The following is a 16,752-nucleotide window of genomic DNA, read 5'->3' on the forward strand; positions in this document are numbered from 1 at the left end:
TTCAACCAATCAGAAGTGAAACCAAAACGATCGTGGCTTGCGCGTGCACATTTTCCCGCGCTTTGTGTCGGCTACGTGTAATTACTTCGAGTTTTGATGGTTCACTGGATTGTCTTCGTCCTTTTTGATTGGCCAAAGTAATTCCTTTGGTTTTGGTTTTACGACACTCGATTGAAACTCGCTCTAATACCCTTGAGATTGCAATCCAGAACGCTCACCTATGCGATCCGAAACTTGTTTTGACCTAGTCTAAAAAATAGCGTAGTGTACAAGAATGCCATGAGAAACCTCAACTGGCAGGCTATAAGCTCCTGCAATTGCGCAGTAACCTTTTTCGAAGCAGCTCCTCAATCTGAAGGTAAGTTAGATATTCGTGCGGCCATTTTTTCTCGCGTGGCTGTGTTTTTCCCCGCTCGCTCTAGGTGGACTAAGCAAAAGTAGAACAGCTCTAAGTCAATCCTCGTGCTATTTTCTTTCTTTTTTGCTCGAAGTTTCACCTTGATCTAGAAATTCCAACTCATTCTTTGTTTCCTAATCAAAAGAAAAACGAGCTTTGTCTTGAACTGTGTCATCCTAAACTTAAGCAGAATTTGCAAATCAGAATTGCATCGTATGTTTTCGAAAAGCCTCTGGGAACTCTCAATCACTGCCCCAATTAAGAATTAATAGAAACATGACGACAGGAGATATTTCCGTAGCATCTCGAAGATGCAACACAGCAACCACTTGCTTACCCTAGGGCTGTGTAATCGTGGCGGAAGACCTGGTACAAGACTTTCTGGTTCAGCGGTTTCTCTCTCCTCTTTGACGATTTCCTTACTTTTCCTGTCGAAGTTTGCTGAAGATTCAATTAAGACGTAATCACTAGTTGTCATCACCCAGAGATTTACAATTTGCCTGCAGTGGTCATTATCTTCAAGCATTTACACCAACCCACCCATGAAAAGCCACAAATGACAAGCCACCACAGCCAGTAGAGCAGAAAATTTCCTATACTGTTGGGACTGATTCGGTCGAAGTGCGGCATTCTCGCAATTGTAGAAGAGCAAATAGTAATTGTTTATCCCAGGTAGATTAAGAGGTGTATATTTTGAATGGTGGCCCGGAGACATTGGGACAAATTCCGAGTGCACTGCTCCTCACAGAGACAGAACCACGAACTTCCCAATTCTTCTTTGGTTTCAAGTTGCTAGTTCTGCCTCTGAGTTACAGGAGCCTATATAGCCCTGTGGCATAAACTTTGCATGGGTTCTCTAATGATAAACTTGGAAATGTTGAAACGGCCATTGGGCGAATAGACCTTTTTACAGTTGTTTGCTCAGTGACCTAGCCTATGAATGGCTACGAGGCTACCGGTGACCTTGTATTGATACAGACTTCACTGCTTTTATCATGTAAATTGTGTTGTTGTAATTCTAATTAGTCAACATTAACGTTAGAAAATCACAAAGGTTTGTATCAAAGCAGGGTCACAGACAGCCTCGCTTCTATTAGGCCAGGTAACCTATTGTAGCTACAACTGTAAAATGGTCTGTTTTCCGCAGACTCCTCAGAGTCGTGTGGAGACTCGGTTTCCTCCACTTGTTAAAGCGTACAAGCCTGGAAATGACACTTTCATGGAGATTATGCGTTTTTAGTGGAAAACAGTCGAAAAATGCTTTACTAAGAAATTAAAATCGCGTCAACCAAAACCAGTTGTGGTAGAAGAGGTTGATTCCACTCCAACAAGAGCCATGAGCTAAGGAGATGAAGAATAAAGACGCGGTCGTCAATGACTGAGAAGGGCACAAAACAACAATATCATTGGTTAAAAGACAAAAAATAATCGTGCTGCACGCGCGGCACGCATTTTACCACATATTTTTGCAATACTCTTCGCAACAACGACTTGAAATCAACAAATTTGAGGTTTGGACGACAACGCGAATGTACCAATGTTAATCTTTCATTCTTTAGTTTTTACTCTGAAACCGCTCGTACCGATTTATTTTTAGCATACTTCGTCTGCTTTGTACGACATGAACGACATGGAATAATCGTCGTTGTCGTAGATCTTAAACTCTCTAATATAGTTACCTGGTGGAGGAGGAATGCCTGGGGTTAACTCCGACCCAGCACGCTGTGGAGGACGCGGTAATGAAGCAAACCTGAAGTCAAAATGACTTTTCGTTAATCGAGACACGTAATTAATTAATTAATTAATTAATTAAGCTCACATGAAATTCCAAAAAGGTTGGATGTTCAACACTGACCTTGGCGAGATGTCACCATTGGCCACTAATGACGGAGATGACGTCACTCTGACCGAGTTGTGCTTCAGAGGTCTGGGTGGAGGTAAAGGGCGATTCTTATCATCGTCTTTAGCACTCATTGGACCAGAAAGCTTCTTCTCCAAGGGAGGTTTGGATGCTAATCCCGAACGCGCCGGGATATCCTCATCAAAGGGAGATTTTCCGTCGGATTTAGATCGTCGGTGCATGGGAAGAGGGGGTGCGGACGGTTTCAGGTCCGACGCAGTTCGTTTAGGAGCAGGTGGAATAGGCGGAGCTCGTCTATTGAACATCTCTGTGAGGGGTCGCGTTTTGCCGTCTGGAGGAGGCGGTCTGTTTGGGGTGTCGTCAAACTTTGGTTTTGCGGGTAATGGGGGGAGGGGTATATCAACACCAAAACGTTTATCCCGGTCCCGACTGACGGAGGAACAGCGCACGGGTGGGATGGGGGGTGGGGCGTCTGGCAGGTCAACTCCAGCTTCATCAGCTCTGCAAAGCAAAAACAGACAAGTCATCATGCTCTATCATGTTCTAGCTACCCTCGGTCTGTAGAGAAGATTGATGTAGCTTAGAATCTCCAAGAATTTACGCTCTGAGCCGTGACATACCACAGAAGACAGACCAAAGCACCGTGAGTTACTCTTTTTCTGAATGGTGTGTGGGTTCTTGCCATAAACATTGAACGGTTTTTCGTCTATATCCGAGAAGATAGTACAGAGTCAAAGCCCTTCACATCACAGGCTAGTACACGGTATTCCTTGCTACACTAAAATCCCCTTAAATTGAAACGTTATTGAAACGCTGTTTCGGGATAATAATCAACATCTCACAGTCCTATTGAACAGAATATTTGGAAGCATCAAAAGAGAGATGTGCTTGTTGATAGACGTGTTTTCTTAGGTGGACTACGACAAGTAGGAAATGAAGGCTCCTGAGGACAAATCCATACTCATCTCTCTATAAATTGTACTATTCACTCTACTGATCGTCTGGACGTATGTATGGATTCGTTCTGCAATAGCTTTACCTCGGGAAATCGCGGTTACGTTCAGAATTGAAATTAAAAGGCTTTCCAAATGCCTCGATGCAACAGCATCTAGTTTTTCGTGGCGATGCTTTTCCCTTCATTGCCACTATATATTCTCCTTACTATATCCTTTAAGAATGATAGAGACACGGACAAATACACCTGTGGCACTCAGTTAAACTTACGTTTTGCCTTTTGGTCCATGACCAAATGTACTCGTCATTGCGGTAAAGCTGGTATCCGATGCTGTCGATGGAATAAACATGCTTGCACGCACATTGACCGCGACAGTTTCACCCGTGGGAGGGACGGGTGCTCGGCGTCTGATCACAGGGGACTCAATAGTACACTTGTCGTTCGAAGGTGACTCGTTTGCAGATAGTGAAAAGCCTGATACCAGGGAACACATCCCTGGGATCCCCTGAGCTCCCTTCGAGAAACCCCCTCCCGGTAAAATCATTTGACTGAGGGGTCTGCTATGGAACTGGCGTCGATGGCGAGGTGGTGTAGGTGGACTTGAACGTCCCTACGAGGAAAGCAAAAGAGCGCTTAGAAAACTTGTATTAAATGAGACAAATTGCAAATTAACAACTTGAACGTGATTCAGCATTGTCTGTTCTGTTATCGACAACGATATTCGTCACCACAGTGGTCAAAATGTTGCGGACTCACGAGGCCCAGCCAAATGAATCCACAACAAATTTTTGAACACTGTGATGACGAATATCGTTGTGGATAAGAGTACGGTCAACGCTGAACTAAGTCCGATTTGCTTTTACCGCAATATTCAACGCCGTAGAAAATGCTTATTTCAGAGCGTGACCATGATCATGACACAGAGAAAGAGCAAACGTTGTCATATAACTTTCCCGCAATATGATTGGTTTATTTCCCAAAATGACCGTTCCTTATTGGCTATTACATTACGTGGCACATTGACGCGAGCTGCGTCGTCTAGACTATCATCGACAACGGCAAATTAGCAAATCAGATTTCGAGATTACACTGCAAGCAATTGTGGAAAAAACCGTTGTTTTTGAAAAAAATACTGAAAACAATACATTACGACATCCAGTTATTACCTTCTCGTTTAATGCTTCATCGTCGCTAAACTCAGGTTTTATATCCAGAAGTTCTAAAGGATCGTCGTAAATTCCATCAGCCTAGAGAAAAAATAAAACAATTTCATTCTCAGCTTCATTTGATTAAAAAGCTTAATCATGAGACAGAAGTACAATTTTTCGTTTTAAAACTACTTTTAATCAGACAGACGAAATTAAACCAAGAAGCACGATCCATTCAGACAAAAACTACGAGATTTTCGTTTTAAGAATGGGGTACTTGAATGAATCGCTTTCAGGAAAAATTCTGTGGAACTTATTCCCATCGTGGCTACAGCAGACGGCAAACAATGCATTGACCCGAGAGCGTCAGGCCAAAATCAATTGTCTAATCAAACAGATTGGCGGTAATTTTCAAGGAAGCGGACATGTGAGACGGCAAATTTTCGGTAAGGTCGGTCTAACTGACAGAGAGGTCCACATTTATATCTTTTAATACTTATAAGAACTAAAGGAAATTACTTAACAACTGAGCCATTCATTAATCTTGCAAAAGAGTGATAAAAACCACCTGAGAGAAAGTCGTGCGACTTTAACACCCGGTAGAATGAGTCAACTGGTTCTTGGCGCAGTTTTCAATTTGAAGAAATCACACGCATTGTGATTGGATAAAAAATCTCACGCCACATTGTCAGCCAATCAGAGATACAAGCAAAACCCATTTGTGACTCGCTCGCGTTTTCCCGCCTTTAGCGCCGGCTGCATGTGTTCGCTAAGCGTTATGATTGGCTCATTTGATCGCCTGCGTCTGTTTGTAACTGGCTAAAGTTTCTAATTCGGTTTTGGTTTTAGGGTAGTCAGTCAGTTCCCTTTTACCCTTACCTCGTTGAGGCCCCAATCTATCTTCACGTTCTCACACTGCACCAGTTTATCGGCAGCGCTTTGTTTCAGCTAAACGAGACAACAAGCGTAGGATTAGTTCAAATACCACAATTAAGAAACACTACGGAATTCGCGCAACAACAAAAGCAACCTCAGCGAACGATCCACTTTAAAATATAACTTTACACCATTGTTAGTGTTTGCGATTAATCCATTTCGTTCGTGGGAGAATTAGTTGTACAAATCATACAAGGGTAGCGCAGTTCTCGAGTGATTGCGTGATACGCAAGCGTTGCTTCTGCTTAATTACGACAAGCTATTTCGAGACTTTTTCATGTCCACTTTTAATAAGAAATCAGTGTCGGGGTTATTCCGTAGGGGAATCTATCAATCTATCCTATCCTAATCGACTTTAAGCTACATAAAAAGCACCGTGGCCAAAATCCCCAGAAGGAAGTGGCTTATGAATGTTCGTTTGACTTATCTTCCCCTCAACGGCCAATAATAGAATCTTTGCTGACATTATTTTTTATACTTTGTCTCATTACCATGCGAGTTTGCTTACAGAAGGCATAATGCTATTTACAAATTGACTTCAAAAGGTAAAAGGTTAAATCTTCAATTTCTTTTAAGCCTGTTAGCTTTGACAGCGAGCTAGTTAGAGCGGTTTTCAATTGAGTGTCGAAAGTAATTAGCGAATTGCTTTGGTTTATAATTACTTCACTCAGTGATTGGCTCAAAGTTCTCGCGCCACTTTTTCAACCAATCAGAAGTGAAACCAAAACCAATTGTGGCTCGCGCGTGCACATTTTCCCGCGCTTTGTGTCGGCTACGTGTAATTACTTCGGAGTTTTGATTGGTTTACTGGACTGTCTCCGTCCTTTTTGATTGGTTAAAGTAAGTACTTTAGTTTTGGTTTTACGACACTCGATTGAAACTTGCTCTATGAGCAATCAAAATCTGATTAATCATTGGCGGTGGCAAAAGCGCTAATGACATTCTTAGTAGAAATCTCTAATTTTCAAAGCATCATTGCTCATTGATTATCTGGTATATCACGTTCAAATTTTCAGAGATAGCTCATACAGCAATGCACTTTCAATACTCAGTACTTTATTCTCGGAATGACTGATTAGAAAAAGATAGCCTTATGCTAATGCGGCAAAAAATTTAAATAATGATTCCCCTACAACCTAGATTGAGGTACTAGAAAACAGTTAACACTAACCAGTTCAATGGTCTCTTCGTGTCCTAATCCTTTGGCAATGTCCACTGGTGTTTTACCATCTTTGTTTCCTAGGAAAAACAACACAACGATTATCGAAGAGTTGAGCAGGTAACAAAAAGGAAGAAGTTGACAAATGGAGGCAAGCGAAATTGCTAAACAAGATTAGACGGTTGAGAAAGCCCGTGTCTCGGGCAACCTCAAGAAAATGTGGAACAGCAGTTCTCAATTGAAATCCGTATAACTGCAAACAAAGGAATTACCTTAATCAATCAGAACAAAGACTGAAACTCAAATGAACCAATCATAAGAAAAGTTAACACACGCGGCGGGCGCGGTTTTCCCGTGCTTTTTGGGCCCTTTCAATAGGTCCTAGTTCACAATTAGACCCGTAGCCCGTAAGGGCTACGGGTCAATAGCCCATGAGGCGAAGCCGAATGGGCTATATTGACCCGTGGCCCTTAAGGGCGAACTAGTTGGGTGATACTAATTGCTATTAGTCGACGAATCCACTCACCAATATTAAGACCATCCGTTCCACCAGCTCTTAACAACACTCTCAAGCACTCAGTTTTGCTGGACAACGCCGCAACATGAAGTGGGGTGTTACCTTCTTGATCGGCCACGTTTACATCGTTACTGAAAAAGAGCGAGATCGAAAAATGAGAACAAAACGGTTCAATCGATCCACAGTGGTCGTAGTTTGGTCACTTACCAATTCTGCGCTAAGAAGTCAACAATGTGAAGTGATGTCAAGTCTTCCTGTTCAACCGCTACATGCAGGGCGGTGGCATTCTTAGGCTTAAAAGAAGGTAATGACAAATAGTTGGCAAGTAGATGCAACAAAAATTGCTAAGCAACGTTAAAAGTTTGATTTACAGGAGATGGTAAAGCCCGGTTAACTAGAGTCGACCTTCCAACGACAAGGAAGCTTTTAGGCCTTGGGTCGTCAAAGTTAATTCAGGAGGCTTATGTCCTACAGACTGCTATGACAAAAATATCGAATGGTGCGTGGAATTCCCGCTACTGTCAGAGAAAAAAGGCATATCTCTTCAATCGCTTTAAGTTAGACGGTTTCCCACGCCATCTTTTGTTGATTTTTGACAACTGACAAAAAGGCGAAACTAAATGAAGCCGAAGAATTCCATTTTAGCGTTCCCGCAGTCTCACTGATCTTGTAACTAGAGGGTCGAGCTTCAGCTATAAGAACGCGAGAGAATGCACCAAGCCCGCGAGCACCCGTCAATCAAATCTGCTTTTTATTCTAAAAGGCTAGCAAATCGCACATTGCTTCTACCTGGGTAAAACAGAACCTTCTCATGGTATTTCTTTAACACTTGTAGTTACACCCATGAGAAACGTATATTATTTTACAGTACATGCAACTTACGTGGACGGGGAGGGGTGCTGAAAGCTCAACTCCTTCGGCAAATGCTTGTAAAACAGCTAAAATGTCCTTTGATTTCACAGCTTGATGAAGTTCCTATGAACATTGATGTTCATTATGATTACGACAAATCAATTACACCAAGCATTTTTTTCACGTGTTTCAATTTGCTTTTCAGCTCTGAGCAATAGCCAAGGTCAAGTCCCACTAAGTTTGTGACAAAATGTCACCAAAACCCTAATTCTCTTTCACATTGTAGTTTTGGAAAGAGACTTAAGGACTGGACGGTGCCTACTAATTTAAAGGTATTTTTGCGTGGTTGTTTGGAAATGCGGGAAAAGCAGATCTCAACAAGTGTTATTAAATTCCAAAAAGAAAATTGGCAGTAACCACGCATTTTTCATAGAGAATTAATCAACAATTTTAGTAAAAAGATTTAAAATACAAAGCAATGTATGGCGTCCCTTTCCAAATTAAAGCTTCATTATCGCTGAAAAATGCATGGCTACCCTCAATTTTCTTTTTGGGTAGCAAGAGCACTTGCTAAGTTCTGCTTTCTCCGAATAGTTTTAAACCGCGCAAAAATATCCCTGCATTAGTAAGCACTACCGATAGGAAATCCGAATATCTGGAGATGCGCAGAACGTATGCGCAATAACAATAGTAGGCACCGTCCTTAAAGGTCTGCGGCGGCGACGTCGACGAAAACGTCACTTCAAAATACTACTTCACACTATCTTGAGTCGTTCGCGATTATTAGCCCCAATAGGGGCGAAGTATCCTATACATAAATTTCTTGAGAAAAATAGAGAACGAAAGGTTCACGTTTGTAAGATAGCGTTAGCGTTAAAACCTCAAATTTGGTGATTTCACGTCATTGCTAAGCAGAGAACCATGAAAATGTGTGCAAAAATGCGTGCCGCACGATTATTTTCCCTTATTAACCAACGATATCATTTTTTTGTGCCGATGTCGTTAAACTTCCTTGTGTGGAAAAACAAAATTAACTGTGATGCGTGAAAGAAAGATTTGTGAGCTGTTGTTTCGAGTGTCAGCCCTTAGTCTGGGCGAACTGACTTAACGCACCTCCAGCGAGATCCTTTTTTGTGCGCTGAAGTTTCGAGCGTCATCCCTTCGTCAGAGCGAACTGACCTAAGGGCCAATTTACACGGTACGATTTTCTTCGTCAGAGCTAACCGATATAACGCACCTGCAGCGAGATTCTTTTTCGTGAGCTGAAGTTTCGACCGTCAGCCCTTCGTCAGAGCCAACTGACCTGACGCACCTGCTGCGAGATTCTTTTTTCGGAGCTGAGGTTTTGAATGTCAGCCCTTCGTCAGAGCCAACTGACCAAAAGCACCTGCAGCGAGATTCTTTTTTGCGAGTTAACGTTTCGCGCGTGAGCCCTTCGTCAGAGCGAACAGATATAACGCACCTGCAGCGAGATAATTTTTTGTGCGTTGATATTTCGAGAGTCAACCCTTCGTCAGAACGAGCCCATATAACGGCCTGCAGCGAGATCCTTTTTTGTGCGCTGAAGTTTCGAGCGTCATCCCTTCGTCAGAGCGAACTGACCTAACGCACCTGCTGCGAGATCCTTTTTTCGGAGCTGAGGTTTTGAGTGTCAGCCCTTCGTCAGAGCGAACTGACCTAACACACCTGCTGCGAGATCCTTTTTTCGGAGCTGAGGTTTTGAGTGTCAGCCCTTCGTCAGAGCGAATGACCTAACGCACCTGCAGCGAGATTATTTTTCGTCATTAAAACTCTTTCCCTCCTAAGAATTGCAGACTTTACTCTGTCTTACGCCAACGATTTTACTCCTAAATATCATCGCTACTTTGGGGCATTGCCGTCGTCAGTTTCTAAGTACGGTGCCTACAAATTTAGAGGTATTTTTGCCCAGTTTATGAATAAAAAGAAAATTGTGGGTAACCACGACGAGTCTGGGAATCGAGCCCGGGCCACATTGGTGGGAGGCGAGTGCTCTCGTCACTGCGCCATTTCTCCACCCCAAAGATAATTAATCAACAATATTTATGAAAAGCTATAAAATACAAAGCAATGTATGGTGTTCTTTCCTTACTTAAAGCTTAATTGTCTTTGAAAAATGCATGGTTACCCACAATATTTTTTTGGATTCCAAGAGCACTTGCTGAGTTCCGCTTTCCCCGATTAGTTTTAAAACCGCGCAAAAAATATCCCTGTATTAGTAAGCAGCACCCATAGGAAACCTGAGTATCTCGAGATGCGCAGAACGTATGCGCTATAACAATAGTAGACACCGTCATTTAGCTCCGTATTGTTTCAAATTTGCGAGGTTGCGCAGAAGAGACGGAAGTCCACGATGCTGGGGCCCGTTTCTCGAAAGTCCCGAAACTTTACGGGCCATTTTCGGGTGTCACATTTCCCTTTGTATCTCAAGAACGGAGAGAATTTAAGTCATCAAATTTCACAGTCATTTTTCCTTTTATTACCTTTAAAACATGTTAAAAGATAGACTTTCCAAAAGTAGCGGTTGGCAGTTTCACAAATGGCTTTTCGGGCCCGAAAAGTTTTCGGGACTTTCGAGAAACGGGCCCCTGGTTCGGAACCTCCATGCGTCGTCAGTCTCGGTACTAGCCTGCGAAAAGGCTACCGGCGACGACGGAAAAAACATTCGGCGAGCGCGAAACAAAAGAATTCGGAGAGCGAAGCGATCGGGACGGGCTATCTTACTGACCGAAAGATCAGTCCACGGCCCTTGGGGACCAGTAGAAGGCAATATGTTTTTAAATTAGCTTCAAAAACAAATAAAGCTCAGACACACCTGTAGTATTTTCTCCGTATTATCTCCTGACTTGATTGCGTACTTATGTTGCATGTACTTCGCTCGTATAAACTCTTTGCGTTCATCCCTAGAAAAGCAGCAACCATCATCAACTATTAAGAAACGGAGCAAGTATGCGAGGAGGCAAACTAAAAAAAGCTGCGTAAAAATAAAACGTCAAGGCGACTCACATGTTACTCGAAGCTGTTGGTTTTTCGTTGTAGTCTAATGTCGCTTCCATAATCTCATTGAATCCCCCATTACCTACTGCCTTGGCTTGCTGTAAAAATAAAAGGAAAACATAACATAACGCTTTTTTATATGACGATATTTCGCAGATGATTTGGGGGATTTAAGGTTACCGTGCTGAAGTCCTGAATTTTTCAGGCTTCTTTACGCAATTGCAAAAATTGCGTTCATAACTGTGAGGATCATAGCATTACTTGATTTCATATCCCCAGTTCATATATGATCCATTTCATATATCATTTCATCAGAGAAAATATTGCCAAAGATATTGGGAAAAATCCTTTTTCGCCGGAAGCAAAAGATTATTTTGGTTGACAAAAGCAATAGTTGCATTTGAAAACTGTTCTCTTATTGCAAGTTTCACTTATACTTTTGTTTTCCTTCCGCATAAAATTACATTTTTAAGGGTTTTTGTAGATACAAACTTCAACCCTCGGAAGGTATTTAGTCCCGGATTAGTGTCGATCGGCTTTCGAACAACTGGACTGTGAACTTCTACGGCCAACAAGCCGTTTGTAAACTGTGAGCTACTTAGTCTGTAGTCTGAAAGTTTGCTCCTTAAATATTTTTAAGAGAAGAAAAAGAAAAGATGAGGCAGAGTTTCCTAACTAGAAACGATGGGAACTTACAAGTAATTCTACTGTTCCTAGTTTGTCCAACTCAATGGATCGTATTCTGGAAATGTGCACTCCCATCTCTCTGTGAATTCCAGAACATTCGATACATAACAGCACACCAAGATTGGTGGCTAGCCACGTAGGATCTGCAAAATGAAGCATAGGAAGGAACACTTAAAATAGTCCTAATACACGCTTATATAGGAATGAAACGAGATAAAAAAGAAATTACACCGTTTTCAAAGCTGTAAATGAATCAGTTGCAGTATATATGTAGGTTTAACCACAAAAAGGTTACTAAACTGGAGAAACGATTTCAGTCGTCTAAAAATAGATTGAATCTGTACATCACAAGCGGCTTGCGCTCGAAAGCCAACTGTTTTTCTACGAAACTTCGAATTTCAAATTTCAGTAAGAACCGCCAAGCAGAAATAAAAAGTCGTTGTTCGAATCGCAAAATTGAAATGTGAAAATTGGCATCTAAATTTCCAATGCTATTTTTTGTGAAAATTAAAAATTGGTTTCAAATTTTCATTTTTTCTTGTTGAATGAAAACTTATTTTCCTTGTTTAATTCGGTGTTAATTCTCGTTTTCTTGGAAATTGAAAATTGAAAAGCGAAATTGGCTTTTCGTTTTTCAAATTCGTAGAAAAACAGTTGGCACTCAAGGACACTCATTACCATGAATGTGTGTGTGTGTGTGTGTGTAGACATTGCCTGCAAACCATCTATACCTCTTCCAGAACAATCCGCACACGTATCGTTCCCAGGTAACCGCCGCACTTGTTTGACAATTCTCTGCCTCAACTACGTGAAAATCAGAATCAAATTGTTACAAACCAGCGACAACTGTGAACAGGAAGCAACAGATGGAAAAAAAAAATCATCCTGAAATCTCACCTCTTTAAGATTGCAGACCAAAGAAGAGTTTTCCTCAGACTGAAAAAAAAAGAAGAGAAAAGCAAGCTAAGTCCAAGCCTAGGGTGAACAAAGCTCTTAGCGCTGTTATATTAATGCAACTTCAATGCCGACAAACACAACTTGTAAGAGATGCTTCAAGATTTACAATTTTTGCTCACAAGATGTTTGCCAATACAACGTAGCCGGAACCTTAAGCTTTCAAAATGGGCAAAACTTATAGGCGAGCGAGACGCTGTGTCAAACAAACTATGATTGTTCCGTTCGTATCCAATTCCTTCCATTCCTTCGGCAAAGTTGAATATTGCATAAGTTAGGAAAGTATTCAGTTTTGCGCATTTTCTCGACACTTTGCTCAAGACTAAAACTCCAGCCATTTTTTCATAGGCGGTTTCAATAAATGAAGAATACTTGCAAAAGAGGTTATTTGCATAATAACGTAATTGGATTCCGGGAAGATACCGGCCTCAAGCACAATAATAGTGGACGCCATTATTCAATTGGGGAATCGCCGTCAAGTGAAAAGGCAGTTGCCCGCCTCCTACAATATGTTGATGAGTACCTCCACTTTGTCGCTGTCGCCAAATGCCTTCTCTAACGCCTCTGTCCGACAGTTGCTTAGAACAGACACCCACCTGAAAGTAGCAACAATTTGCAATAAGTTTCAGAGCAATCTTGCCGTTGTTAGGTGCCAGCTTGCTGAGTAGCTAATCGCGGTTTTACAGTTTGGCTCGTCCAACCATTCAAGGTCTTAGAGGACTATTTTCTTTGTGAGAAATATGCATTCTAATATGACGGTTCGAACTAACAGCCTCCAATAACGCATGCGCAAGTGGTTGCCAAGGGCAACACTGCCAGGAAAGTTGTAGACTTGGATGTCACACCAAGCAACAGCTGACAGAAAGTTTGTTAGCACCGCTGCAGAAAGTAGAAATTGATTCTGCTTTCTGCCACGGTTCCCGCAAATTGCGAGGGAGCGTTTTTGGTCACTGTTAGATGTGTTACATTGCGCAGTATGAAAGACAAGTTGCCCGAAAAATGAATGGTAAGGTCAAAGCGCCGTAAAGATGGATTTAAAGTACATGAATCGATAAACTTACGCCTCTAAATCCGTTTCATCATCAGCTTGAAATAAATATGTTCTGTTGTCTGTAAAGTAAAACCACCTTGTTAAAAATTAACATCACAATTCCTTGAATTTGGCAAGTTCGTTGTAAGTGCGCAATTTACGCCACAATTAAAAAACCAAGTCAAAGTTAAAAAACAACTGGATGAACATCTTACGCGATACTATGTTGAATGTATGCTTCTTTCCATCTTCCTCCTACAAGCAAAAGTAAGGTGTCCCTTATATAAATCTCCTCTTCAACGAGGTTAACTATCTATTCCTCTTGGAAACTTAACTCTAACTCTACGACATAACTCCATGAAAGTAACTCTAAGAATAGCTGTCCCCCTCGTCAACAGGTGTTTCCCGATCAGATGGAATCTAAGACAATGGGCTCTTTGCACGATACTGTCACATGGTGCAAAATTCACCATGCTGGATGGCAAAATAGTGCAACAGCCTCCAAAACAAAGCGATTTCAACCAGCCAAGCGTGACTTTTCTTTGCTTTTGATGTCCCAGTGCGTAGCTTGCCATCCAACAGGGCAGATTTTATACCATGTGACAGTTTCATGCAAGGGGCCCATTGGCCTACCTTTCCTGAGTCTAGGCCCTAGGCAAGTTGCCCAAGGCTTACACTCAGGGCTTCCCCAGGGCTGCGCAAGTTGCCCTGCGCAAGTATTAAACAATTAATACATCTTATTACAAAATGGCCTGTATTGTATTATTCTTTTATTTTCTTGCAAATTAGCCCAAGTTGGCTCGTTCTTTAACTTAAAATTCAACATAATATTTAACCTTGATCGAGGGAGCGAGGGATAATTTGCAAGCAAACAAAAGAATTTTAAAATGGTGACCATTTTGGAATAAGGTGTATAAAATCAACAGTTGGACCTAAAGAGGCCGGGAAATCTTTCCTTTAAAAGAGACAAACTACACAAATTTGCATGGATACCAGGATAACTTTTTCCCTCGACGTCAATAATTTCGACTTGCTTTGTGCAATGTACGTTTGTTTTCTGCTAAAGAGAACGTAAAAAGACTGTACTTACTTTAATTTGGCAGACAAGAAGATTTAGGGTTTGAGTTGGTCGACTGGTCTGAAAAGCAAACACAAGTCAACTGTAAGAGCTCGCGCATTAGCTAGAAGCAAACAAACACTTCAACCCGTTCACACTGGAGAGGCGAACGCGAGGCCATTCTCACTAGGGTAAAGGAAATAATGGCCTGTCTCCCACTGCACGACTCTCCTATATCTCAGTGCTAGAGAATCCGAACTGAGGTCGTAGGTTCGACTCCTGCAACGAAGCACTCGGGTATTTTTCGAGTATCCGCGAGTCAACATTGAAAATAAAAACTCTTCAGTTGAAGGGAGAGTATCACGGTATTGCCCAGGTTCTAGCCGTAGCGAAAGCCACTCGGGAAGCGACGTTACAACTCGCGTGGGAAATTTACACGCACGCGTGAAAAGTTCGCTCAGCCCTTAGCACATTATTAATTGTTTTAAAATCAAGATTTTTTTACACGTACGTGTAAATTTCCTGCACGAATTATGACATCGTTTCTGATTGGCTCCTAAATGATGACAATCGTTACGGCTAGAACATGCGCAATACCGTGATACTCTCCCTTTAAAGGACTGAAATAAGTTAGGCAAAAAGCGCGAGCAAAGAGGATGCGCATGAGTGATAAAGAAGCTTAAGCAAGGACGACAACGAAGACGGCTATAAAAACGACATCTGAACATGTAACTTTGCGCTTCTAATCCGTTTCAATTTTTCATACTCGGCTACGTTTACATATATGTCCCCTTAACTATTATCTCTTTGAAATAGGGTGTCGCGAATCTCCTGTGTGTTGATGTGGTTTTCTGCGTCGACCTCAGGTTTGTCAAAAGAATTACTGTTACGAGTTATCGACGTTAAATATGGTTACTTTACTTTACTTTACGTTACTTTACTTTACACAGAGACCGTCAAGCATTATCTTCTCTAGTGTCCTCTTTATTCTGCCCCAGAACAAAGACCCTCTCCTCTGGTGTTGGTATACTTGCCGACAGGTGGACAACTATGTCTGAATCACAAATAATATCGGTTTTTCTGTTTGGCGTGCCCTTTCTCTCGCTAAAACAATATAGTTTTTTCATGTGCAGTCCTTTATAAGTGAATCTATGAGATTTCATTAAAACACTTGACGGTGTGCGTTCCACCTGTCAGCTGCTCTTTTCATCTTTTCTCCTTTTGTGTGTATAGGTGCTTCTTGTGTTTGTTTTTCTCTTTGCTGTTCCTGGCCCTATCTAAATTAAAGGTTATTTGTAAACATTGTCTTTTTATTCTCGAGGTGAGCCCTCTCGATGAACACTGTAACTCATAGGGCCAACTTTGCCAATACATATGTTAAAATAAAAACGTTCCGGGAATAAAATTGATACGAATGATGTGGGTTTTTGGAGAGAAAACTACACTCCCGTGGGCGGGTGTTCAAATACTTCCCCGACATAACCTTACATTTGGTCATTTAACGTCGTCGTCAAAAAGTACAACGCATGCGCAATTATCATAAGGCGTTCGTGTTGTCATCCATGATGTCGTTTCTGTAGTCTCCGTTTCGCCTCTGCACTCGCGTCAGTTGAAAACACACTCAGAAAATACAAATTAGTAAACCAAGCGCAAACGGAAAAATAAAGAAAAGGGAACAGTCGAGTAGGGTTACTCCACGGCACGAAGGGTTTTCGGCTGAGCGCGCGCGCGTAAGCCACACACGCAATTCGTAAGCTGCTTGCGTCAGCTCATGATTCAAATGGGTCACCAGAAATAAACAAATATCCCTAATTTCGCTCACCTTTCTCCTAATTCCTATATACATGGACTATAAATAGACATCTCATATTCACAAAAACTACGAAAATTCGACACAAACAGTTTAATAGTCACTTAAATCCGTTTGTATTGGCCTGTAGCTCCACTCGCGCGCGGACTCGAATGAGCGGGTGACGCAAGCGTAAATGCTGATCTTGTAACCCCTTCATTTTTCCTGATTTTGCAACTTTACTCGTTTATATCTCTGTTTCCGGACGGTGATTTTTTTTTTCATTTTTTGCCTGTTAGCTTAGATTTATTTAAACCGTTTGTCTTTCAAATTTAAAAAAATTCTGTAGGTGAAAAAAAAAAATTAGAGATACATTTCAAAACCACTTATTTTTC

At 41.6% G+C, this 16,752-nt stretch overlaps 1 protein-coding gene across 1 annotated transcript in view; it reads right to left on the reverse strand.

Annotated features, from left to right (window-relative positions):
- Window positions 1-16,752, reverse strand: part of LOC138033754 (arf-GAP with SH3 domain, ANK repeat and PH domain-containing protein 2-like) — a 32,227-nt gene that overhangs the window by 2,376 nt on the left and 13,099 nt on the right. Inside the window, exons 15-33 of the mRNA XM_068881561.1 lie at window positions 14,602-14,649; window positions 13,727-13,766; window positions 13,543-13,591; window positions 13,005-13,077; window positions 12,425-12,463; window positions 12,259-12,331; window positions 11,537-11,670; window positions 10,850-10,938; window positions 10,659-10,746; window positions 7,856-7,948; window positions 7,181-7,266; window positions 6,983-7,104; window positions 6,469-6,536; window positions 5,241-5,309; window positions 4,380-4,460; window positions 3,483-3,823; window positions 2,253-2,759; window positions 2,077-2,147; window positions 735-838 (exon numbers count right to left, since the gene is read on the reverse strand). Of these exons, the coding sequence (XP_068737662.1) occupies window positions 735-838; window positions 2,077-2,147; window positions 2,253-2,759; window positions 3,483-3,823; window positions 4,380-4,460; window positions 5,241-5,309; window positions 6,469-6,536; window positions 6,983-7,104; window positions 7,181-7,266; window positions 7,856-7,948; window positions 10,659-10,746; window positions 10,850-10,938; window positions 11,537-11,670; window positions 12,259-12,331; window positions 12,425-12,463; window positions 13,005-13,077; window positions 13,543-13,591; window positions 13,727-13,766; window positions 14,602-14,649 (2,175 nt within the window). The remainder of the gene's footprint in view (window positions 1-734; window positions 839-2,076; window positions 2,148-2,252; window positions 2,760-3,482; window positions 3,824-4,379; window positions 4,461-5,240; window positions 5,310-6,468; window positions 6,537-6,982; window positions 7,105-7,180; window positions 7,267-7,855; window positions 7,949-10,658; window positions 10,747-10,849; window positions 10,939-11,536; window positions 11,671-12,258; window positions 12,332-12,424; window positions 12,464-13,004; window positions 13,078-13,542; window positions 13,592-13,726; window positions 13,767-14,601; window positions 14,650-16,752) is intronic.

This window comes from Montipora capricornis, chromosome 14 (assembly GCF_036669925.1).
Source record: "Montipora capricornis isolate CH-2021 chromosome 14, ASM3666992v2, whole genome shotgun sequence".
NCBI lineage: Eukaryota > Metazoa > Cnidaria > Anthozoa > Scleractinia > Acroporidae > Montipora > Montipora capricornis.